General features: G+C 35.4%; 2 protein-coding genes across 3 annotated transcripts; one reads left to right on the forward strand and one right to left on the reverse strand.

Annotated features, from left to right (window-relative positions):
• Positions 1-234: 234 nt before the first annotated feature.
• Positions 235-8,937, reverse strand: LOC130739049 (arginine--tRNA ligase, chloroplastic/mitochondrial-like). 2 transcript variants are annotated; one of them, XM_057591266.1, is made up of 18 exons: positions 8,823-8,937; positions 8,484-8,530; positions 8,163-8,314; positions 7,983-8,058; positions 7,778-7,879; positions 7,353-7,571; positions 6,695-6,775; positions 6,056-6,139; positions 5,842-5,946; positions 5,044-5,222; positions 3,576-3,660; positions 3,241-3,427; positions 3,019-3,088; positions 1,863-1,932; positions 1,494-1,583; positions 1,166-1,234; positions 922-1,023; positions 235-613 (listed from the first exon to the last, which is right to left on the reverse strand). In XM_057591266.1, exons 1-18 carry the CDS (start codon positions 8,920-8,922, stop codon positions 503-505), a joined length of 1,929 nt encoding a protein of 642 aa, XP_057447249.1. In that variant the 5' UTR covers positions 8,923-8,937; the 3' UTR covers positions 235-502. The 2 variants fall into 2 exon arrangements, with proteins under 2 accessions (XP_057447249.1, XP_057447250.1); XM_057591267.1 differs by lacking the exon at positions 8,823-8,937 and adding an exon at positions 8,628-8,742.
• A 2,589-nt stretch (positions 8,938-11,526) lies between these two features.
• LOC130739050 (lysine--tRNA ligase, chloroplastic/mitochondrial) lies at positions 11,527-22,833 on the forward strand. Its single transcript, XM_057591268.1, has 14 exons — positions 11,527-11,799; positions 12,350-12,568; positions 12,807-12,918; positions 14,166-14,274; positions 16,627-16,684; positions 16,873-16,941; positions 17,636-17,743; positions 18,166-18,258; positions 18,653-18,757; positions 19,694-19,900; positions 20,075-20,169; positions 20,794-20,884; positions 22,102-22,272; positions 22,573-22,833. Exons 1-14 carry the CDS (start codon positions 11,557-11,559, stop codon positions 22,663-22,665), a joined length of 1,773 nt encoding a protein of 590 aa, XP_057447251.1. The 5' UTR covers positions 11,527-11,556; the 3' UTR covers positions 22,666-22,833.
• The last annotated feature ends 3,232 nt before the right edge of the window (positions 22,834-26,065 follow it).

The raw sequence follows: 26,065 nt of genomic DNA on the forward strand, positions 1-26,065 counted from the left end.
GTGCTGGATCAAAAATTAAATTTGAGGGATCAAGTTCGACCAGTTCAATAACAAGTTTAATGTTGAAAAAGTTGTGTAGAAGTTCAAACCAACCATTTATCACTCAACTCATTACCCAGCTATATTCTTCATGATGAGTGTTCCGTCATATCGGACAAACAAATGTTCTAAACGTTTTGAATAGTATAGCAATGAATTCAGTCCAAAAGAAAAATACACAATCTGCACAACATATAACAATCTAATAGTAACGTACTAACGTTGCTCAACTCCAAACGAAAATATTAACATGGATGTCCCAGACAAAAATGATAAATTTCAAGGGAACTGGTCAGTAAAATCACTATCAATGATACACTACTTTCCACTTTCCAGCTTTCACCACTAATACAATAAAGAAAATAAGGTAGAGATAATTTGCCAGAATAATGTAAATACTGGAAGTTCTCTACATTTGTGCACCAAGTGTTAAAAAAAATCCATTTGAATCACTTAAGATAGGTCATAACTTGTAAACAGGTTCAATTCCAAGTAGATAAAAGCACTGTCTCATCACAACTGCGGTAGCTTCACATAACAAAAGTCTACTGCTTTCTTCCGGCGACCCCACAACCTGCCAAGGGCAAGAAGTTGAATTAGATGGCTAAAATCTAAACATTAGTCTTTCCCCGCACCTTACAAGGAATATATATTATGTATTAAAAGTCCTAGAAATTTATTTGTATGGGTAAGTGAGACATTTTAACTGATAACGCAATAGCAATGAAATCACAACAATAACCATAATGATATATAGCACCCAAATTTAACATGTTCAAAACAAATATATCCGGCACCTTTATACACACCTCATCACCAGGAAACAATAGTAAGAACATAGAAACTAATACACAGCATAATTTTATCGCTTTAGTAGTATACCTGACAGTTAGAATAGAACTTTTTGGTGAAGATTTCAGACAAATTATACAGGTATTCACACAACACATTTGGTAGTAAATTGCAGCATGATTCCTCAAAAACCTGAAAAATAAAACAAAACACAGCTCACATATAAGCATGTAAATAATAACACAAAAAACACAAACGCAGCTGCTCTAGGCATGATACCACTATATAATGCAAGGGTACAAAGGAGAAGAAATATAGTATTCACATGTCGTACCTCCGGAAATTGGAGTAAATGAAGACCCAATGTACGCTCATCTTCATGATCCAACACAATTTTCTCACTCTGTCACAAGTTGATAGACAAGAGATAAAGAGTAGAAATATTGAAACAGTTGATATATAGCTGACTATATGCAGTAGAGTCATATCACAATTACAATAGATGAGAACTGAGCTGTTTCAGATAAAGTCAACCAAGTAAACCATAATAGAATATAAACCTTGAAATGACTCTTATACTTGTGCGTAAAAATAAGCATACAAGACCAAATTAAATCAAAGACTTTTTATAATACATAATGCACGAAGAAAAATAAACTTACTCTCTTTATTTCTTCAATGTCTTTACCAGCTTTCCTGATAATGGAACAGATCCTAGCATGTGCATATAGCAAATAAACAGCAGTATTCCCCTGATTCACAAAAAGTTTTAGGAAGGTGAGACATCTAACGTCAGATTGATTAGCTTTGCTGGGGATGAAGACAGTGTTGAACAATTTCTATTGTTTCATATACATATCATTGAAGCTATTCTGACAGCAATTTTTTATAGTAAGGAGCAAACAGTTATAGATGTAGACTTCTGAGACCAAGGGAGGGGGAGTGGGACAGGGCCTATAAAAAATGGTTACTACACCTACTAGCTTTTTTACTATAACTTGGCAACTAAAAATTGCAAACAGTGAATGCACCTTATCATTAAGCATCTGATCAAAGTTGAAAGTGTAATTCGTTAATCTGTTGATCTTCAAATCAGCGTATCTGCAAACACATCAAATCATGAAATGAGAAGCAACAAGACTGCAACTCTTTTAACAACTTATCTCAGGCATAAGCAAACAGTTCAAAATTTGTCAAGCCAAACCAAAACCATATATAGAACCAGAAGTTACTGAAGCCAATCCTTCTTACTGTGTAACATATATAAAAATTTAAAAACCTGGTTGAGTATTTAGCAGGAAAATACCAACAAAAGCCTTATCTCTCACTAAGTGAGGTCGGCTATATGGATCACACTAGGCCATTGGGCACTATCAAAAAGCATATCATGAGGAATATTATTGATAATAATTAATAAGATCATTTTTAACAATATCTTCCCAAGTTCTTTTTGCCTCCCACTACCCCTCTTCACATGACCAAATATGTTAGGGTTGAGCCTGGGACAAATGGGCCTGGATTGATTTTATCTATGTTAGTTTGTTTTAGACTTGTTTGGTTAAGTTTGCTTTTATTATTTGATTTGGGCCAGTGTTACTCACTTAGTAGGTTAGAATAGTTATAAATAGGAGTGTCTTCATTAGGTTAGAATTAAGTTTTGAAGTGATGGAGACTTTCCCTTGGAAGGGTTCCCACCCTTGGAAAGAATGTTCTTGTTTAATCCATTAGATTGTTTCTCATCTCTTCCCTCTTGTCTTCCACTTCTTACATCTTTTGTTGGGTTATAAAAATAACCTAACAAAATACCATGTTACCAGCCCTTCTCACTGGTGTCTCCAAAGATCTTCTTTGTACATGTCCATTCCACCTTAACTGATTTTCTGAAAGTTTCAGGAAAATGCCCAAAAAGTAAAAACCCGGTAAAACTCGTGTTCTTTTCTTATGATCGGATTCTTACTAATAATTGAAATTAGTATATAATTATATATTAACTAGATTCGGAATATTGAGTCAGAACATAGAGTACCCCATATACAACTTTAAAAATTGAGTAAATAAGTACATTAAACGATTCATCTCCACATCAACACACAAAAATTTGCCTCTGAAGAAGCTACAACATAGTATGGCTCAAAAGAATGTCACTCGTACTAAAAGGGGGGGAATATTTGAGATAAAGAAGCTTACTTAACAGCCCCATAACCAATTGCCTCCGATGTTTTCTCAATCTCCTCCTCAGTCCAATTCTTAGCAGTGTCTGAAAGAACATAGGATTGGGAGGTTTGCTGATTAGTGTACAAAATTAAAAAGGCAAACGCTTTAACAGATCTTACGCAGAAACTTAATTTCAAGGATACTTTAACGCAGACATGAAGAAGCAAATATAACAATAAGTAATTGGTACTTTACCTCGTTCAAGAAGGGCAACTCTACAGCGCCTTTTAGCTTCATCTAGCAAATCAACCAATCGAACAGTCTCACTGCTACGACTCCGAAATCGTTTTCCATCCTCCCCCATAACAAGACCGAAACCTATATGAATACATTTGGGAATTTCATTTTCATCCTTTGGAAGCCATCCTGCACGCCTGAAGGCCTGAAAGGAAAATTGAAGGGGAACTCAGACATTTATACTCATTGGAATATTAGCAGCAGCACTAACATTACATCATAATATTGAATTAGAAAAAAAATGATCTACTAGCAAAATCTAATAGGAAGGGTTCATCTCAACTGGGATATACCTTATAGAGCATATCAAAGTGTTGCCACTGCCCAACGTCCGTAACATATATATTCCACTCGAGTTTTTCAACATTCAGACGATACCTACAAGGTCAAAGTGGATCACATAACCAAAATAAATTATTTTCACAAGTTGACAGATCTCCTGTTCCATACTTATATAAAAATGCAGAAAAATTGAAATATGAATTCCAAATCCAAATTTTAAATGATGTCGAGTATATAGACAACAACAATTAAATCCTTTACCCACAACTTGGAGCCAGCTACATCAATTAAACACCACCACAATGTCCTATCGTAAACCATACCCAATGATAATGCTAGGAACAGGCAGTGAAGAAGAAAGAAACTGGGTTTATTGAAATTAAACTATGAATTTCCAACATACTCTCTCCCAATCGCAACAATGATAAAGAAGATGAAAATCCTCTCTAACTCCATAAATTTACAACATTAACATTTGCTCTCAAAATAACCAAGGAAGAGGTTGACATCAAGGGTACATGAGAACTGTACAAACACAAACAACTGGCAAAAATACATAGTTATGCACCAGGACCACACAATGTACTTAGTTTGAAGCAAAGATGTACCACCAATCCCAGAACTGATGGGTTGTGAGCCATTCTTCCTCTTTGATGCCCCACTATCCTCATTGAGTTGGACCTGGCCCAAAAGCCTAGGAAGTATTGTTTTGTGATCCAAATAATATTTGAACTTTACCCACTGTTCCTTTTCTGTCGTGGAACTGACTCCCTCAAACTACACTTAGAGGCTACCTACAGAAAAACCATTTTAAGGGCCATTTGTTTAAGCTATATATAAAGTGTTTTTTCAGGTGATGTAAAAAAGTGATTTACTTTTAGAGATTATACATAAAGCAGAAGTTATTTTCCGTTCAGTTACAATCACAAAAACACTTCTTATTTTTAAAGCAAGTTATAAGTTATAACTATCCAAAGTAGCTTCTCAGAAATCTGATTTTTTTATATTCTGATTTTTTCTAAAAGCTGAAACAATCGCACTAAAACTTTTCAAAATAGAAGTGCTTTTTTATTAAAAATGTTGTAAGAAATGAACTCTTGATCTAAATCCATGTTAATTGCTAAGCATATTCTTTCTTCTTCTTCTACCTCTTACTATTGGAATACTCTTCATCTAACCTACTCTCTTTATTACAGCTTCTATACGCCTCACAGTCGGATGTCTAACCCACCAAAAGGGTCATTCAACAATCTTTTTTCACAACAGGTGTTGCCTCAACTTTCAATGTAATACATTCATTGCTAATAATGCCTTGTTTATGAGCTCACTTACCCATCTTAACATTCTAAACAGGTAGAGTATACAACTACGAAGATAAAGAAATTTGACAATTGATAACAAAGTTTGATTACCCAAGTAAGCCAGCAACTCAAACGATTTTCAAATAAAAAGTACAAAAAACTAAAAGTATAAACTAACCAAAGTGATGCAAGATCAGTTGTAAAATAGTTGTAGCCCCCATCACTTTTCACAGCAATCAGTGGTATGTCTACACCCTCAACAAATATCACACGAGCACCATCACTATCTTCAATCAGTCCTAAATTCTCCAGTTTCTCCAAAGTTGGGGGGATATATGGATTAAAGAAGCTTTCTCCCTGTGACCAAATACATTGTCCATCAGTACACTACAAAAGTGTTGGTAATATAGATTTAAATAGAACATCTGTAATAATTGCAACATACATCCAATACAAACAATGAAATCATTACTACATTGTATGAGCATCATTACATCAATGATAGTCAGCACAAAAACAATGTTCTTTTTAAGCTGCGCCTGCAGTAATGATAACTTCCACTGCAATTTCTATATCCAGGAAATTAAGCATGTAGAGGAGCCGTGTATCATACAAAATTATTTTTAATATCAGTCTAATTGATCACATAGTGGGATAAGGCTTTTGCGGTTGTTGTTGTATTAGTCCAATTGAGGATATAACTTTAAGGGAAAATTTAACTATTGGTCATAAGTCATGACAAAACAAGAAATATAAAATACAAGATTTAGTGGATATGATATGGTAGATCTGGCCCCTTAAGTGAGAATCTAAGCCAAATCATGAATTGAATAAAAAGCAAAGTAACAGCCAAAATTGATCCATGGTCGCTACGGTGAATCAAGAGAAACAGCTAAGGAATTCCACCTGTGAGATGCAAAAGAATAGACATCATATTTGAATTGCATAGACATTGTAAAAGGAAACTAGAACCTACCATTGCCTCTAATCGAATTCCAAGGCGTTGATAGACCTTATCAAATTCAGCCTTACTAATATCACAAATTTTTTCCCATGCCTTGCGATACTTGGGTTCTCCGCTCTGAAATCAAAATTAATATATACATAACAAGAAAGTAAAAAAAAGACATGTAAAAACGAACCCCAAAGAACTCACAAAAAGGGTGGGGGACCATAAGGTAGAAATTTACCTGGAGCTTGACCACTGACTGATGTGCTGTTTTCTTAAATTCAGGATCACTATCAAACTTCACCTTTGAGGCCTTGTAGAATGTCTGGAAATGCAACAACTCCAATTAATTCCACAAACACTGAAAATAATTTACTTATCCAGCGAAACACAAATGCTTCTTCATCAAAGATATGCGGGACAAAAACCATAATGGAAAACTAAATGTCAATGAAAACATTATCACTCAAGACCTACAAACATTACTATTTTATGGATTATGTTTTATACAAAACTGAAAATGAACAATATTTTATAATCAGCCATCAATTTATCCTGAATTCACATCTCAAACCCCATCTCCTTTAAGAAAAAGTTAGAATAGACGGATGAATTATGAAACTGATAAAAAATTATTCATAAACAAAGTACAAAACAGCTATTAGCAGAAGCAATACGTGCAAAGAAAATCAATAGCCGATCTTTTTAAGGCTGTTTGTCTAGTAAAAATAGCAGTGCATGTTATCTAATTAGATTTTCACAGCATTTTTAACAAATTAATTTCTACATGTTTTGGAAAGCAAAGTTTTTTGTTAAACAACATACGAATAAGCGCCTAGTAACTAATATAAAACGAATTCATTTTCACATATTTTTTCACCTGAAGATCTCCAATAGCTGCTTCACTAACGTCTTCCGGGTTGGGATATTTCTCAAAGAGATAAGCAATCAACATCCCAAACTGCAAAATACAAAAACAAAAATACATATCTATTGAATCATATGGTACCAAAAACAAAATGAGAACATTCCTGAATCCTACTAGAATGTTTTATCAATTATCATTCAAACAACTATGCCATGAGTGCATGTCTAAAAAATAATGGGTCTTGCAAACTTGGTGACAAGTTGAAATAGTTCAATATGTAAACTATTTTCCTAAATTCAGTTGCTTGAAGTTACACCACAAAAAAAGAATACAGAGAACACACCATTGAATTAGGAGGAATGAAATTCATGTTCTGCATTTTGAAAACAGTTACGAAGCAACTTCCATCAGCCATTGGTTCCCAAACACAATTAGTTGTCAACCCAGAAAGTAATTTTAATGAACATGAAATAAGCTTGTCAAGTTAAATGATTGTTGCAAACAGATTACGCAGAGTGTCATTAGCTAAATGGAGAAACCTAGCTTTGACAGTGTATATAGCAATGATCTAGTCACGAGAAATAGCATAAAACGTATAACCTCAGCTTAAACATGCACTATATTCTAACCCATGGCACAAAAATAGAAGAATTGTGGATATTAAATCTACCTGAGTTCCCCAGTCACCGAGATGATTTCGGCGGATAAGAGATTCTGCCCGACAAAACTCAAGCATACGAGCTAATGTGTCCCCAATAATGGTTGATCTCAGGTGACCAACATGCATTTCTTTAGCTATATTAGGTGAGGAAAAGTCAACCATAACTCTCTTCACGGGAAGTCGAGGTGCCCAGGAATCAATACCATCAGTAAGCATCTTCTGTAAGGTCTGTAGAAGGAATTTTTCTTTTAAGTGTTAACAGAGGTCTTGAATAAGCTCAATTATCCACACACACAAAAAAGTAAAAATCATAACTTCCTTGCAAACCACACACCCTTCCAATCAATGAACACAGCGAATTAGACACCCCCTAAAAGGGGTCTCACAAAAAGTAGGTCATACTATTTCCAATTTAAGACAGAAACTGCAATCACCTCTCCTATCCACTTCTTTGATAAGACAACATTCACAAAACCAGGACCAGCAACAGAGCACGATTCCACCATTTCAGATGGCGGGAGATTCTTCATGAGGGCCTACAACAACAAAAACACACCGATAACCATTTGACAACAACAAATCAAAACGCAATTTCATAATCAGTAAATAGTAAAATGGTAAAAAGGACTTTAACTATACCTGTCCAATTGACTGGGGATTCTTGAATTCTGTCTGCTTTCCTTTAACCTTAGCCCACAGACCCATTGCATTATTACTGCACAGCGAAAAAGTGTTTCGTGAGCTTTAAGAAGTCCCAAGATCACTAGTTAACAAAAAAATCATCCCGACTAAAGCGCTAAATTCATTCAATGAACTGACCATTGGTAATCAGCAAATTTCTTCACACCAGATTTCGCAACGCAAGCATCAACCAAAGGCACAATATCTGCCTCATCAGGCACAGTTGCTTTCAGAGAAGCCTCAAACAGCTTCGCCAACTGCCTTTTGACACTCGCCGGATTGATTATTTCCTATATCCAAATACAAAAGCTAGCATCACATCACAATCTTATTACTAAAATAGAGCTAAGAACATCAACATGCAAAACAACAACAACAATCCAAAATCGCAGGAAATGAAAACGCATAAACTGAAAAACTAATCAGTTAATTTGAAAGTGGGAAACTCGATGAACTTACAATATACATGGTTGAAAAACTCCGAGAAGCTGCAACGTTCGCTGAATCTGTTTACAGAAGAACAATGTTGAAATGGAAATTGTGTTAGCAACGTTGAAGGATGGAGGAGAAGAGAAATGGAAGAAGAGAGGGAGAGGAGGTAACCAGAGAGTGTGAGACGGCGATAACGGCTGACAAGTGTGATTTAAGAACCCAAACCCTAACCAGGCTCAGGTGGTGTCTTTTCATGTGTTGGCAGTTTTTTATTTTTTATTTTTGAGTAAGTTCTTAATATTTTTTTAGTAGATTACGAAAATAACAAATTGGAAGAAAACAGAGAGAGAGAAAGACTATCCTCACCTAACTCCCTCAATTGAGCAACCTTAGGTGGAGGGGAATCCCAAGTGGTCAAGCTCAATTTCTCTTTCAAACCAAATTTAGCTAAGAGATCTGCGATCATGTTATTCTCTCTCAACACATGTTGAAAAACCACCTCTCAATCTTCCAAATTGAGTTTATTTTTTTATTTTTACAAATTACGCTCAAGCAAAAGAAGAAGCGCTAATCAGGAGTAGTAAGAAGACTAGTAGGAGTAATTCCTGAGTTGTCCTGTGGCAATAAACTTATGACAATCCCCAAACGGAGATGAAAATTAATGCAAGCCGAAAGAAAAACGTGTAGCCACACGAGCTAAATAATTTGCGAGCGAAATTGCCTCACGGTGCACTTGTTGAAAACACATTGACCCATGAAACTCCTACACAAACTGATGCGAGTCGTCAAGGGGGCAGTGAGAAAATGAATTACCTCCATGGAATCACTCTCAATAGCCACTTTAGGTGTCTTAAGACTTATGATCACCACCACAACATTAAGGATAACATACAACTCAACTAAAAAATGCTTGCAGAAGTGAAAGAGTCCATATTCCTACAAAACCCATAAACCCATTAGCCAAAAGACTCTTGAAGAACTATGTCGCAACAGGCTTGAAGGGACCCTCATTGTCATTAACCTTCTCCAACAGCCTCCACACCACTCCTCACGCCCCTTATCTAGTCGAATTAAACGTTGCTATCTGCTTCCCACAAAAGCTAGTGTGCGGTACGTCACCGATCACCTACTTCTCCATCCCCAAGGAGCGAACGAAACCCCACAATCTAGGAATATCATGTTGCACGTTATTGAAAACGAAGTCATTTTGGATTCTCCAAATTGCTCAAAGAGTTATAGAAAATAACTATATATATATATATATATATATATATATATATATATTGCTAACAAATTATGAGAAAATGATACATAAGGTTGTGTATGACTAGCAAAATACATGAATGCTCTAATGATACTAAAAAGGTACTTCAAGACTAAGTAATTCGTCATCATCTTCTCGAGGTCTAAAATGATCATTAGTTACATTCAATGATCTTACAATTATTGGAGTACCAATGGATGTGATTTGTCCATGCAAAATTTTTATAGTGTTGTAAATATGCCAAAAGTTTTAAAACTGTTTTTATTTTTATTTTTATCACGGTTACTATACTATCTTAAATATCATTCAATTTTTTTTTTAAAGAAAGTTCTTGCCATGAAATTAAACTGGGGGCATAGAAGTCAAAATGTCTGCGGTTACAAAAACATCAACCTCAGGAGGAACCTCCTCTATCCACACACAACCCGCGTAGGTAGAGGCATTCCTAGCTAAATAGTCAGCAACACAATTGCCAGGACGGCGAACAAAAACAACAAAAACAAAATCCAAAGAACAACAATACTGAAAACAATCACCAAGAATAGTAGCTAAATAATTCCTCCCATCAAGAGGTTTTTTCTAAAGCTGGAAGAGTTTCAGACAATCTGTTTCGAAACACACCCGTCTGAAGCCAGGATCTATAGCCAAACCAAATCATTCAAACTTTTTAAAACTTTAAAAACATTGAAGTTTATACTATAAACATATTGTGAATTAAATAAAGGGAGTCGTTTTTTCCCAGAAGTTATATCTCTATTCATTTTAGTCGTTGGTTTTGAACCCTTATTTAATGCACTTTTATTTATTTATATGTATAAACAGAAGAAGGAGCTCGAGAAAAGTGAGGAACTAGACCACATTCATGTATATATACCAGTATTTTTGTCCCAAAATGATAGTTCAAGTGGTCAAAGTTAGGGGACATACGAGTTTAAGGATCAAACACTAAATGGTGCAATTTATCTTTTTGATGTTAAGAAAGTATACAAATTAAAATATTTCCATTCACACTTGTCGATGTCTCTCATTTTTTTTTTGTCCTTTGGCTACCGGTCTACGCATGGGAAAGGAGCCCACGTGACTAATCTGGCTTGAGATACGGTAGTGATGTCCCTGACCACAAATGTATTATATTTCACACTTAGAGGGGATCGAACTTGGGCCAGAAGCCTAGGCGAAATCCTTCAAGGAAATGCACATTCACCACTTGTGTCATCCCTTGTGGTTTCTCATAAATTTATTGAATAGTGAAAATATACTTTTTAGCCATAATATAATATTTTTATTTGATTTAATAAAAAGATATACTGTAATTTCCACTCTTCCTAAAAAATGTTTAACATGACTTTTCATACTCCAATTTAACCGGGGAAGAAAGACAAGCACCTCAAGAAAAAGTCACGATGACACATTATTCTTCAAGTCTTGAAATTTTTTCATCAAGCTCAACTTGAATCTCTCAATATCTGCATCCTCGAGTGATTTTGGTGCATACTTTGCTAATTGAAACAACCCCAACACGATGTAAGGATGCGGCGGAGGTGAGAGTGCAACAAGAGGATTTAACATTTCATTCGATATTCGGTCATCTTTAACCATGCTTAAAACATTAGGTTTTGGATTGAAATATTTGGACAACCCCAGTGACTAGGTTAGAAATGGGTCATGTAAATTGTAAACCCTAGACGTCATTCCTCATTATTTCAAATATTTTTTTTAATCTAGACAAATTTTTTCCAAGGACCAATTTAGATGTGAACCAATATTACAAGGACATAAAAGAAAAGAATACCTTATTAATGTGTTGGGGGTGGCCGGATAGTGTGCGTGGCGAGAATGGACGTGCCAAGACTCTGGAACCTGACTTCGCGCCCACTGAAGCTCTTCTTACATTCCCACTCCTCTTCCATATCCTCTACCGCATTTCGTCGAACACCTCGCAGGCGCGTTCTCCGCTCATCCTCTTCTTCAACCGCCACCACCGCCTCATCCCCCGGTCAAAACCGGCGGAGCTCTGCGTCGTCCTCGACGACTTCAACTTCCGATAGAGAGGCCATTCGAGCCATTCGCTTGAAGAAGGTACTTCACTTGCTTCGCTTAGGCTTCGCATTGCGAATGTGCTGTTAAATGTTTGATTCACGTTGTGGTCTTTCTGTTTCCTATTGTTGTCATTTGCGTGTGGTGAGGATGGATTTAAGCTGAATTGAAGTTGAGGTTTGAATTTGACACTTCCAAATTGTGAGATTATATAAGTTAAACTTCAATATAGGGTTGCCTTTAGTTAATTTGGCTAGTAAAGATAAAAAAGATTGGCAATTTGATTTTGGGAGAAATTAGAATTGTATGCTTATCTTCTTCTTTTATTCACAATTTTATGTAGCATTTTTTGTTCTAAGGAAGTGGTGGAATATTGAGTGTGAAGTTATGTGTTGCGAAGTAACGTTGCTTGGGACTAGATTAGATGCCCTTTTATTCAATTATGGATAGTTTGAACTATATGATTGACTTTGGTTAATTGCTTGTCTGAGGGCTGATAAACTAATGGACTATGGTATTGGTTTTGAGGTTGCCTTCCACTTGAAGTAAGGCTTATTATTTTTATTGACCCTTCTTTGAGTTTGTTTTGTAGGTTGAAGAACTGAGAAGCAAGGGGCTCAATCCATATGCTTATGGATGGGACAAGACTCACAGTGCTGATCAGCTGCAAGATATATATAAAGATTTAGGAAATGGTGAGGAAGCAAACAGTGAGAATGATCACGTATCTGTTGCGGGAAGAATTGTTGCAAGGAGGGCGTTTGGAAAGCTTGCCTTTTTGACGATAAGAGATGATTCAGGGACAATCCAGGTTTTACTCATCCTTTATTGCCTTTTGTACATTTACTATAACTTTGAACTAAGGTATGCCAGACTTTCGATAAATATATAGTTATATACTGTGTTCTCTTTATTCTCTTATTCCAAAATCTTAATTGTTAGTTGCATTTTTTGTACATTTATTCATTGATAAGGAAGGAGTTTTCTTCTTTGTTTAAAGTGAATGTTACGGAGAGATGCTAACTGAAGTTGTTAGTCTCTGATTTCAGCTTTATTGTGATAAGAAGAGACTCATAGATGATCAGTTTGAGCAATTGAAGGCGCATGTTGATATTGGTGATATACTGGGTGCAAAAGGAACAATAAAACGCACAGAAAAAGGTATTATAGGATAGGCATTTTAAATGCATTTTCTATTTCATTTTCTTTATGCAAGAAGTAGTTTATTTTTTAATTTTTTAATTTTTTTTTATTATTCTGTATCTTCAGCTCAAAAGTTATAGTTTATCCCAGTTTTCCATCTGTTTTGTTTGTTACCTCAATGTGATAAAAGGAATGAGAGTTTGAAGGGAAGATTGGCAGGAGCTAAAAGAGTTAGAGCAGTCTCAACTATATATCTATGTTTCCTCTCAACAGCGCCATTTTGATAATCAGGACGGGGGCACGTGTAAGATACCAATTTTGGAAAGACATTCAGACATGTGATGAAACTGCCCTCCCCAATACAATGCATGATCATCTACCTAGTACCTATACATAGAATGTCAGAAGCTTTAGCTGGAAGTATACTAGAAAACTAATCACTAACTAACTTCAGTCTGTTATGATCATAACAAACTAACAACACACTAACCAACTACTGGCGATATAGTTATTAATAGATGCAAAGTAAGCTAGCAAACTGCAAGAATCATGAACTTTTATTTACATAAGCTTTTAGGAGAGTTGTTCCTTGACATAATTAATTTATTTCTATTCGTGTCACTGGTAAATGAACTCAAAACAATAATATAAATATAGAATGTAGAAAGATAGTGTGTCAGTTATTATGTAAGTATTTCTATAATTATTGAGTGAAATTATAAGGCGTTTGACATTTTTCTGAAGTTTGCAACTCTGAACCACTAGTTTGTAAGTTATATTGATCATAGAACCATCCATTTGGAAATCACATATTCATTCAGATGTTGAGTAGAAATTTCTGAAATATGACCTAAGGTCATGACATTGTCTTTGCATATTACAATCCTAAGTTAATTATGTTATTCTGTATGTATTGATTAAGAGAAAAATACTTCACTTTTAACAGAAAAAAGAAACTAACGGAGGAGTTTAAGATATTCTTTTGAGCTGCTAATTTATTTGTTTCCCTGCACGGTTTCCTTCTTTCCGGCTCTAGTGTCTTCTCTGAAGTAGGAGTTGATTGTTGATCATTCAAAAATATCCTGTTCTCAGTGAATGTGGTTTTGTATCTTACTTTTTTTTTTTCATTTTCTTTAAGATATTTGTTTTCCTTTCCCTTTTTTTATTGTTGTAAAAATTTAGAATTGCAAAAAGAGGTGGATAGTCTTTTGAAATGTCCTCTTATTATCGCTTACTCCTTCATGTTTTTTCCTGTCTTACTTCAGGAGAACTTTCTGTGTCTGTGCTATCTTTTGCAATCCTTACGAAATCTCTGCTTCCACTGCCTGACAAATATCATGGTTTAACTGATACAGACATACGTTATCGTCAGAGGTAAGCTCATACTTTAATATTTTGTGTTTGTTTCTATTTTATATGTTGTACATATATTTATCAATCTGACAATCTCTGATAGTGGCACGTAGTGGCCACCCCCAAACTGCTATAGCGTGATAGCAATACCGGGATGACTGCGATATTGAAAATTTCTATATGTATTTAGTAATTTATATATTATATATATAATTGTTCAGAAGTAAAATATTTCTTAAAATTAGAGTCATTCATAATTAACAATCAAAATGTCATGGTGTTAGACTGGTACAGAAAACAGGGAAAGAATAGTGATTTTATTCAGACAATATGGAGTAGATCTCCCTATTCTGATGTAGAACAAGAAGATGCTACCCAGTTACCATAAAGAACACTTCAAGAGGTTCTCTATCTCTCCTAACTCCTCAATTCTAACAGAATAACTGCCTACCTTCTATGTAACTCCTATTCTCTCTTATACTAACTACTAAATGCCACTTGGCAGGTTGGGTCTGTTACACGGGCTGTTCCAGCTACTCTTGGCCCATTCCCCTTAATTCTCCTAATATACTCATTTAATTACAGGCCTACTAACACATGGGTTTTAAGCTAAAATGCATAGGTTCATGGTAGCAAAAGTGAGGATATAAATAAGTTTAAGACTTAAAATAATGGCAGAACAGTTTAAGAGAAAAAAAAGATAGAAAAATATAAGGATGAAGAAGAGACGTTGCGACCTAAAACTTGTAAAACAGTTGAGAACTTGAGATAACAAAAAACAGCAAATAAAGACAAAAAGATGAAAAACAGAGACCTAGACATGAAGAACTGAGCATGTGACTGTTAGAAAGAGGAACTAAGAGCATTAATCCAAAATCAAATTTTACACCACTGATCCAAACACGCACTAAGAACAAGAGAATAGTGGGTGAAGAACAAAGAGCCTGGCCGAAAAAAGGGCCTGACAGAAGCTAACAAGGGGTCGCAAGATAACCATGGTTTTCTTCCAACATTTTCAATTTGAGACTATGAGTGAGTCTGTGAGTGGATGTGATCATGTGAGACTGTGCGTGTCAAAGATTTTTCAGACTTTTGACCCCTTCTTGAGAAAGGTGTTCATCATATTGGATTGATCCAATGAACCAAACCATAATTGGTTTACTTTACTTTGAATCCGAACCTAACCTATTATAATCGGTTAGGTTCTCAAATTATCTTTTTTTAAACCAAACCAACCCAATCACCCGATGATTTTTTCATATTTAAATATATTATATTTATTCTTTTTAAACTTTAGTATTTATATCTCTTCTATTTTTAAATTTCTTTCAAATCATTTTGACTTCGTCATTTAGGTTATCAAATGTCTTTCAATACATTTACTATCCAATTTATCATATTTAAGATTGAAATACTAATGAGTTAGGCAAAGTTATAATTTAAAAAACTAACATTAAGACTTAAGAGTAATATCAATATTTGGAATTGATTTGACTATTCTATAAACTGATTAAAGAAAAAAGATTTTTTTTACTCGTAGAAACATAAAATTCAAAATTTATACATAGAAGATGACAATATAAAATATTTGGAGTTGAGTTGACTGTTGTATAAAATCATTGAAGAACAACTTTTTATTTTATTTGTAGAAACATAAAATTCAATTTTTTTTTACAAAATGACAATATTCGGATGAAAAGATAATTATTTATTTTTGAATCCCAACTTGATGACCCGAACCTAACCAACTCAATTTTAATCGGATCGGTTTGGACTGGGTTTGTTGAAAATATTTAAAAGAACCAAACAAAACCAATTAATTCAGATTCTATTTTCCCACAAACCTAAGCCAAACCAATCCTTGAACACCCCTACTTCTTCACTCTAAAATTTGGGGTTTTCAGGTCCTATCTTCAATTGTGGCACAATAGTGTGCGAAAAACCTCGACTTTCGCCGTCATAGAGTCTGCGGCTTTCGCTGTCATAGAGGCCGCTACTGCCACGACAGGGAACTGTGACGCACTGACCCTGTAGTGGCACATGGGAGCGATGCGATAGCGCCACTATCAACGCGATTGATAACCTAGGTTGTAATGACTTACAATGCTTCTATACTAGGGAATTTTATTTTTTAGCTCTTTCTTTCTAGTTTATCATAAATAATTTCATCTGTTCAATTTTTCTAACGGCTTTTATTATATTCGTTTCATATTTATGAAGGCATAACTTATTTGTTATTCTTTTTATTGTGCTTCTATTTCTTATTACTTCTTATTCCACGTCATCTCTAGCTGTCCCTTGCACTCCTGGCTGAAAATTGGCTAGCCTTTGTTTTCAAATGTTTCTTCATGTTTGTTGTGGACATGTGGTTAGGTATGTAGATATGATTGCAAATCCAGAGGTAGCAGATGTATTCCGTAAAAGAGCAAAGGTGGCTCATCCTCTGAACTTTATTTTCTTCAAATAAATGATGGTCAATTGTTTAAGTTTTATTATCGAACATATAACAAGTAGATTCAGATCAGAAAGTTCACTTCAAAAAATGCTTCTCCATTTATCTGGTGCCTGAGCAAATAGCTCCTATCTGTGTTAAATTTCTAATCAATTCCATTTAAATAGGTTGTATCAGTGATCCGGAGGACAATGGATTCTTTAGGTTTTGTTGAAGTAGAAACTCCAGTTTTGCAGGTTTGTTGATTTTCTGCTTGAATATGGCACCTTCTCAATTTATGTGGACTCTGCTAGTTGTTTCATTGTTATATGTTATTTCTTGTTTAAAGTTTACAAAGAGCATCCAATCTTCATAAACAGTTATATAATATTCTAACAGGTCATCTTGATAGGTATCATATACTTGTTTGATTATTCTCATATAGGCATATGTATACATTGCATATAAGATGTCAATAAAATGGCGCATTGCACTTGTCAGTCTTAAACTGTTGATGATGTCATTGCTAGATGTGATTTTCACACAGCTAACTATTTGGTTATAAGCACAACCTGATTCATCTCCTCTTTTTCCCTTCCCTCGAGTTTTACTTAATTCGTTGTCATTCTCAATTCCATTCTAAACCTTTGATTATAACTATAATGATGTTACCGCTAATTATTTACCTAATAATGATTCATTTTAAAATATTATTTTACCACCTTGTTCGTTAGATTTATGTCGTCCACTCCATCTAGTGGGAAAAGGCTATCGTTGTTATTGTGTATAAATTATACCCTTATACTCCTTTAGCTTGGTTCTCTGTAGCACCTAATAACTGATATGTAATTACGATATTAAATGACATCCTTGTCATTTTATTAATATGATATATAATGTGTCTGGCCATTTGTATGTGGATAGTTTTATCTGATTAATTTTATTGACTAGGGAGCTGCTGGGGGAGCAGAAGCCAGACCATTTATTACATACCACAATTCTCTTGGAAGGGACTTATATCTGAGAATTGCAACTGAATTGCATCTAAAGAGAATGCTGGTGAGATTTGAAATATTTTTCATTTGTAAAGTCGTCATTGTTTGGGTGACATACTGACATTCAAAGTTCAAACTCTTATCAAAGCATTCTATTTTATCTTTCAATAGAAGGTAGTATTCAGGAATTATCCTCTTAAAATTCATATAGATTTTAGAAAGGATGTATTGCTGTGTTTAACGAAAACAAAGATATGTTTGATATTCGCCCTGAATGTACTGCAAACGAATAAGATTGCGAGTCAATATCTTGTTTCATGTATGAAGGAGAATTTAATTTATTTTAGCGGCTAACCTTTTGAAAACCTTTGTCTTTTGGCATAGAGCAGGCTTCCTAAAGCTGTAAATATGAAATTTGATTGATAGGCAAAGATGTCATTGATTTAATCAAGCTGTTAACCATTTTAATGTTTTCCTTTATGGCAGGTGGGTGGATTTGAAAAAGTATATGAAATTGGTCGAATATTTAGAAATGAAGGAATTTCAACTCGCCATAATCCTGAATTCACAACTATAGAGGTAAATTAAAGTTCACACTTAGGAGGTGAACATTTTAAGCTTCCATTATTTTTAATTGGATATTATTATTTTGGATAACCTGCTATGTTACCAATCTTGACATAGCAGTCCCAAGATCAAATAAAAGAAAAGGATTGCATTAGGGAATCGACAACCAACATAGGTTAATGTGGATCATTAATTGTTCTTTCGAATGTTCCCAAAGAATCAATCTTAAGTTAGTTTTAGTACTTTTTATGGGCATATCTAGTTTCCCCTAGTCTTATCACAGCTTAAGCTTAGAAGCAACTGTTTTTGACAATGATTACATGATATTTTAATTTAAATTATTGTGTAGTTAATACTTCTTGTTTGAATTACACTCTAAAATGTCTTGATATTAGTTCATCTTTAGATGTATGAAGCATACTCGGACTACCAAAGCATGATGAATATGGCAGAGGAGATTGTCGCTCAATGTGCTCTTGCAGTTCATGGGAAGCTTACCATTGATTATCAGGTAGAATTATTTTTACTAAACAAAGCTTAGAATTGTATTGGTCAAAGATATCAGAAGGGATGCCTGAGGCACTAAGATTAGGAACTAGAAGGGGTCAGTGTCTCTTGCTAGTTGAGATGCTGCCCTTCAATGAGGCAAACACTTATGGAATGGAATGAACAAAATAAAACGTGTGACTCGATTATTTGATTTTTTAAGGAGTTTAATGAGGAAGGGTCATGCCATTTACTCCTTGAACCTCACCCCCCAAAAAGGGAAGGGCATACATTTCGGACTGGGCTTTGAGTTGTAATGGAGGTCTTATAAGTTCCTCCATATTCTAATTATAATAGTTTATATCTGCCATATAAACATTAACATCTCTAGCATGTAAATACTGACGGAACTGTCAAGCACTTAAGCGCCCATGTATCTCGAGCAATTTGAGGAAGTCCATGTGCGTAATCATGGCCAGAATGGAAGCGTATTTACACTCAAGACTATTTTCCACTTCCAAGCTCATCTTCCATGATATCTTTAAGAATCCTGCCACGAGATCACTTGGTAGAACCCAACCAAGAACTGATATGATTTCAATGATGAAAACCCTAATTCCCAACTGGGAATCAGAGCAAGATACAAGAGAGAGATACCAAACACTCTCAATCTTTCTTAGGGCACCAACTCTTCATTTAAAGGAGCTTCAGTCCATGCCAAAACATGGCAAGAAAGACTAACTTATGATGAATTTAGTGAACCTCAACATGGTCCTTTGTGTTAAAATTTTCTTTAATCACTCCTGATTGTATTATTTTCACTTTATATCAGATGAAATTATTAATGTTCTTCTTCTTGCTTTCACTCTGTTCTTTGCAATTGTGTTGGTTTTTGTGATGGCATTCTTTTGAAAATTCTTTATCACAATTTTTTTCAAGTCGGTGTAATGATTCCACGCAGGGAGTCGAGATATGTCTGGAAAGGCCCTGGAGGCGGGAGACGATGCACAACCTTGTTAAAGAAATAGCAGGGGTCGATTTCAATGAATTGGGAAATGATCTCAAGGTTGCAAAGCAAGTTACTCTGGATACCCTTCAAAAGAATCTTGATAACAAGGATAAAGCTTCCATTGAAGCATGCAAATCTGTCGGTCACCTCCTAAACGAGGTTGATTGGCTCCACCTTTTCTCTTCTACTCTCATATGTGCATCATTTTTTTCATTTATTTTATTTGATAAATTTGGTTATTTTTCCAATTAATCAAACTTATTCTGTCGTGGTGGTGATTTATATTGTCAATTTGAGTTGCAAAAGTAACCGATTTTTTTTTTTGTTTATTAGGTTTTTGAGATCTTTGTAGAACCAAAGCTCATCCAACCTACATTTGTTTTAGACTATCCAATTGAGATATCTCCACTGGCTAAACCACACCGAAGGTAGAACCATCTTTTAAAATACTGAATAATGTTAATTATGTTATCTGCTGTTATTAATTGCATTTTGACCCAAAGTACTAAAAAAATCTGTTAGTACGAGTTGAGATCCAAAAAAGTTAAAACATTCTTTACAATTTTCTAACACTTAAATCTTTGCTGTTATCAATTGGCTTTGCTTTCATTACAGCTGTCAAATTATCCAATTCATTCCGGCCATTATTCCTGAATAATCATCATCATTATTCATTACTTTTGTGATGTCATTATGATTTAGATTTAGTGACTGAAATGCCTGCTCTTGACCCAATCCCTTGTTCCCTCATCATGTTGGCATGAGTTCTGCAAAGGTTATGATATGTGAAAGAAGAACTCGAAATGAGCTTCTTGGCTTGTGTTTTTAAGATTTATATTGATGTCCAAGAGTGAAATGCTTGTATTTTCCTTTCTTCCCGTAGCTAATATTTACAAAAGATTTGTTGATATTCATGTTTAACTATACACTTTCTGGCATAGTGATAAAATTTATTGTAAAAATACATCAGAAGCAAACTCAATAATAAAGTCTGACACTCATTTCATGTTTCTAGCTATTATCATTCTATCTTATACTTGATCCCCCATTAGGTCCACAGGTTTGACTGAGAGATTTGAACTTTTCATTTGTGGCCGTGAGCTAGGCAATGCATTCTCCGAATTGACTGATCCTATAGATCAGGTAAGCTTTATAAAATTCTTGTATTCAGGCTGCCTAGATTATGTTGATTTTACTGACCATAAGCTAAAATATAATGTGGTTCACGTTTAAGAGTAGATTATGAAGAAACTATTATATTTCTTGATTCATTCTTCTGATGAAAATACATAAATAACGGAATCTTTAGGAAATTCCCAGAATAAAAAAAAGGAAACTCTTAGAATTTGGGTTGGGCCTTAACTCTACCTCAAAAGATAGCTTAGGGTGAGGGTTGTTGTACTCTTTATAAGGACTATTTTGGCCATACTTACAGTCAATGTGAGACTTCTCAACACCCCCCCCCCCCCTCACACCTAGGGCTGGACATCAAGAGTGTGGAATTTGCAGGAATGAACATCTGCGGTGGCCCATATATGGGTAGTCTCCGATAAACGGATCGAGGAGAGGCTTTGATACCATCTTAAAATTTGATTTAGACCTAACTCTATCCCAAAAGCTAGCCTGGTAACCTTAGTTATAGGTTTTGTTTGTGGTTTGTAACCTTGGTCCATCAGTGCAGGTTTCCTGCTTTATAAGCTCCCCCAGTCCCTCAACAGGAAAAGAAGGAAACTAATCATTACGAAATTCACAAAATTAACTAGGAATCCCAAAATTACTGGAATAACAAAAAAAGGATACTGAAATAATAAAAAAAAATAGTTGATCCCTCTAATTATGAGATGTGATTCTCATAATATTTTTAGGATTGATTTTCAACATCAGCTATTTCTCACCAGTCATCATTATCAACTTAGGAGAAGGGGGAAAGTAGAGCTTGATTCGCGATGAATATGAGATCATTGAGATACTATTCTCCATAAGTTATGAAGTAGGTTTAAGTTCTTGTCATTGTCAGTTTACAGTTTAGAAGAGTTTATTTTCTTGTTTTTTGTGTGTGCTGCTGTGTCTGCAATAACACTAAAAAGTCGGATGTTATATTGGATAACTAATTACCCGGCATTAAATCAGTGCTTGTTTCAATATTTACTGAGATTTGAGTTTTTCTTTTTTACTAATTCATTCTGAGCACTGCTTGAAATAGACAATGAGGCTCTGTTTAAGCCAACTTGTCTGGAAAAGGAATCCAGACTCAAAATTATTTGTTGACCATTTAATTCACATTTTTTTCTGAGTTAATTATTGAAGACTGAGTAGTTTGATGGCAAACAAAATGGTTGCATTTTTTGGGTTCGTGGCAGAGGGGACGCCTAGAGGATCAAATTAGACAGCATGAAAAGAAGAAAGCTGCTATTTCAACAAATGGTGACCCGAAGGAAGGAATAGAAAATGAGGATGATTCATATGAAGTGACTCTTGATGATGACTTCCTAACAGCTTTGGAATATGGAATGCCTCCTGCTTCTGGCATGGTATGATAACCTGACACCTCATATGTCCTCCAGAAATTTTAATAACCAAATTCTCAAAGATCTAAAACACTAAAGTCTTTCAAACTTTTTGTTGATAAAATGTTCACCTAATCAGTCTTTTATGAAGGGATATTTGGTTACGAAACTTCTAAAAACTAAAATGTTAATGCCTTTGATCTTCGAATGACTAATCTGTGGTGATGAAAACTTTTTAAGGGCAAATGTAGTATGTTTGAGGATCAAGATATAACTTTTTCCATGGATTTTTTTCCTGCTACTTACTGAGGGTATTCTTTCCAGGGACTTGGAATCGATAGGCTCGTGATGCTTTTGACAAACTCTCCCAGCATTCGAGATGTAATCGCCTTCCCAGTACTCAAGGTTCAGCTATAGTAATATGTTTGTAAGATTAGCCGTTAATTTTAACAGAATAAGTCACTGTTTATTCTTTCTAATTGTTAATTACATTTGAATTCTTTGGATATCACATGGAACCTTATAAGATTAATATTTTTTCGTCAGGTAAAAGAGCAATATGAATGTTAAGACTTTTGTCTAGAATTTACATGGATTTTTAATTTGCTTAATGAAACTTTTGATCCCACTTTACACAAATGTGCAATCAAGAGTCTCTAAATTTTGGAAATAACATTGTTGATTTCAAACTTTACACTCCATCAACAGTTTTGGTCATCCGTCCAACAAAGTTATGATTTTTGGATTTTGAAACATCAATAAACGTTTGTTCACATTTGAATAACACTTACTCCTAAGAAAAAAAAAGGAAGAATTGAGAGAAAATTTAGGTAGTAAATGATAAGTGATGTGATGAGGAAATAAGAGATAAATACAGAAAGAAAGTAAAAATGAAATGGAAAAGAAACAAAAGTTAATGAATCAAAGACCTTTATTATGAAAAATATTTCTTGAAATAAACAAAACGTATACACAAAGGAACTGCTCTTATCTCAGGTGCCCAAATGGGAATTAGGAAGATGACCAGGAACTGCACTACTAGTTCACTCTCTCTCTCCAATGAAAGCTTTCAACTTGTAATGGTATATTTAACTTCTTTCCAATTTCATTTTCACTTATTTTTTTCTTTCTATTTCTCACATCATTTCCTATCAATTCCACATCATATTTCTCAATTTTTTCTTTTCTCTTTCTAACTCTAATGGAACTATGGAAGTGGAGATGTGTGAATAAGTGATTTCTCATCAATAATTAACCCTGTATCGTCTTCACACCATAATAGAACAAAAAATTGAGAATCATACTAAACTTTACATAGATGAAACGCAAGTGTTTATATCTATATTATGAAAAATATGTCTTAAAATAAACAACAATTCTTCTTGTCCCAGGTGCCCAAACTGGAATTACGAAAACGACTGGCAACTGCTCTTGACTCTTGTAGTTCAAAGGAAATTCTTATCGCCTCTTTGTTTTCTACTTAATTCATTTCATGACACCATTCATTCTCAGCCATTTCAGTTCCATTCTCTATATACCCTTCACTTCATCATTGTCCTAACAGTTCAAAACCCTTCAAGTTCAACTCCTCTGTCTACTCCTTCCCCTGCAAAATGTCCCTCTTCTCCCCTGTTTTTCCCCTCATCTTACTCTTCACTCAACTCATCATTGGAGCTGATGCGGATTACCATGCCAACACGATCTTCCTCAACTGCGGCGGCCCGCCGATTGCCACAGACAACTACGGCCGGCAATGGACCACCGATGTAGGCTCCAAGTTCGCCTCCCCGGGAGGCGGCAACTCCACCACCTCGCCAGCCACCATTGACCCTGCTGTCCCCGCCGTCCCCTACATGACCGCCCGCGTGTTCCGGTCTCCCTTCACCTACACTTTCCCGGTGTCCCCCGGGCAGATATCCCTCTCACTGTACTTCTACCGTTCTTCCTACGGCGGCCTCAACATCTCCAACGCTCTGTTCACCGTCACCACGCAGTCCTCCACTCTGTTGAACAACTTCAGCCCCGCCATGGAAGACACGCAGTACTATGGCTGCATCGTGAAGGAGTACTTGTTCAACGTGGAGGGCTCAAAGCTGAGCATGACGTTCACCCCTGCTTCTGCTTCCAACTACGCCTTCGTGAACGGGATTGAGGTCGTGTCCTACTCTGCAGCCCCTAGTCCTATTCCTCAACCTCAACAAGGTGGTACCGATGATGAGCCTTTGAACTCAAATTCAAAGGATAAGAAGAAGATAGGAAAGTTTAGTGCCACTGACATTGCTCTTCTGCTACCTACGCTGGTGCTTCTAGTCCTTGTTAATTAGTTCATAAGTAAGAATTTTTTACTTTTTCGTTACAAAAATTCACTCTATATGTGAGATTATGAAGGTATATCTACATTAGTTATTAAACCTTGAAAAGTAATTTTATTTTACTATGTGTATCCATCATGATCATGAAAGCATTTTGTGTTACTCCTTGTCTTATCACAAAAGTTTACTCCTATATAACTAGAATGTTGAGAGTAGGGGTAACTCAGTATGGTCTGATCCGAGAACCCGACCAATCCGAACAGAATCAAACACATTTTGATAAGTTGAGTTATTAGATCAGTTCAGATTTTTTTACCGACTAACAACAGTTCGAGTATTGGGTTTGAGCATTGAATGTCCGATAAAATCTAAACCAACCAACCCAATGTTATTAGAAACATTTTTGGACCAAACACATTTTAGTGGGTTAAGTAATTAGATTAGTCTAGATTTTTTTACTTTATTCAATCACCATCGGTTCGGTTCGAGTATCAAATTTAAATTTAAGAATGAATTACCTGAGTACTAAGCAAATGCTATTGGAATTTTTTTTACCATTCAGTCTATGAGCCCATTCAATTTTGGTCATTTAGGTTTAATGATTACATTCGATAACTAAAATGTTTAGAGCAAATCACTTGAAGGCCATGAAATGATGAAGATGGTTAAAATTTCCGAAATTAATTAATACTTGTTGATAAGACGAAGCACAGAGATACATGAAACGTTGAATGACTGGCAATATGTACAACTATACAGATACAAATACAACATCTCAAAACGTTTCTCCAACAACTAATTTCAGATTATTCAACTTAAAAACACTCGCAACTGGTTGGTTAGTATTCATAGATCCGATCAGACGGCGGCGATCTCCGCCGGATCCTCGAAGTTTGGATCCTTGGAATCCACAGCGCCGCCGTGCTCCATCTCGATCTCATGCTCCGAGTTGCCGATCCATGTGAACTTGCCACCGTGGCCTCCCTTCTTCGGCGATCCGCTCGTTCCCGTCGCTGACTTCCGATCCTTTCTCGCCTCCGGCGATGGCTTTCCGTTCGCCTTGTTGCTCTTTCCGGCGCCCTTCATTGTCTCAGCAGCACAGTTCAATCTATCTTGCGGTGGTGGAGTTCAGTGAGAAAATACGGTGGTGGTGAGGGGGTTTATATATGATGGTGATGGGGGTAATTTCGAGATTTCGTTGATTGGATTCAGTGGGTGTGTGTTAAACTGCGATTGGGAAGCTGCTATCGGATAAGGACGGTGAGGGATGTTCCTATGTGATAAGGTGCACGCAAGATTAATGGTCAGGGATCATTTCACTATGGTTGATTTGCTTTACAAAAAACAAAACAAAAAACTGTAGAGTTCTTAAGAAGGTTTGATTACTAAGGGGTGTATTGAATTTGAAAGAATGATATTGTGGGAAGGTATACACATTTAGTGTGATATTTGAGCGTCAAGGGTATTTTGGTCATGTTGTAGATTGTGGGATATTTTATAAAATT

The sequence above is a fragment of the Lotus japonicus genome, chromosome 2, assembly GCF_012489685.1.
Source record: "Lotus japonicus ecotype B-129 chromosome 2, LjGifu_v1.2".
NCBI classification, from domain to species: domain Eukaryota; kingdom Viridiplantae; phylum Streptophyta; class Magnoliopsida; order Fabales; family Fabaceae; genus Lotus; species Lotus japonicus.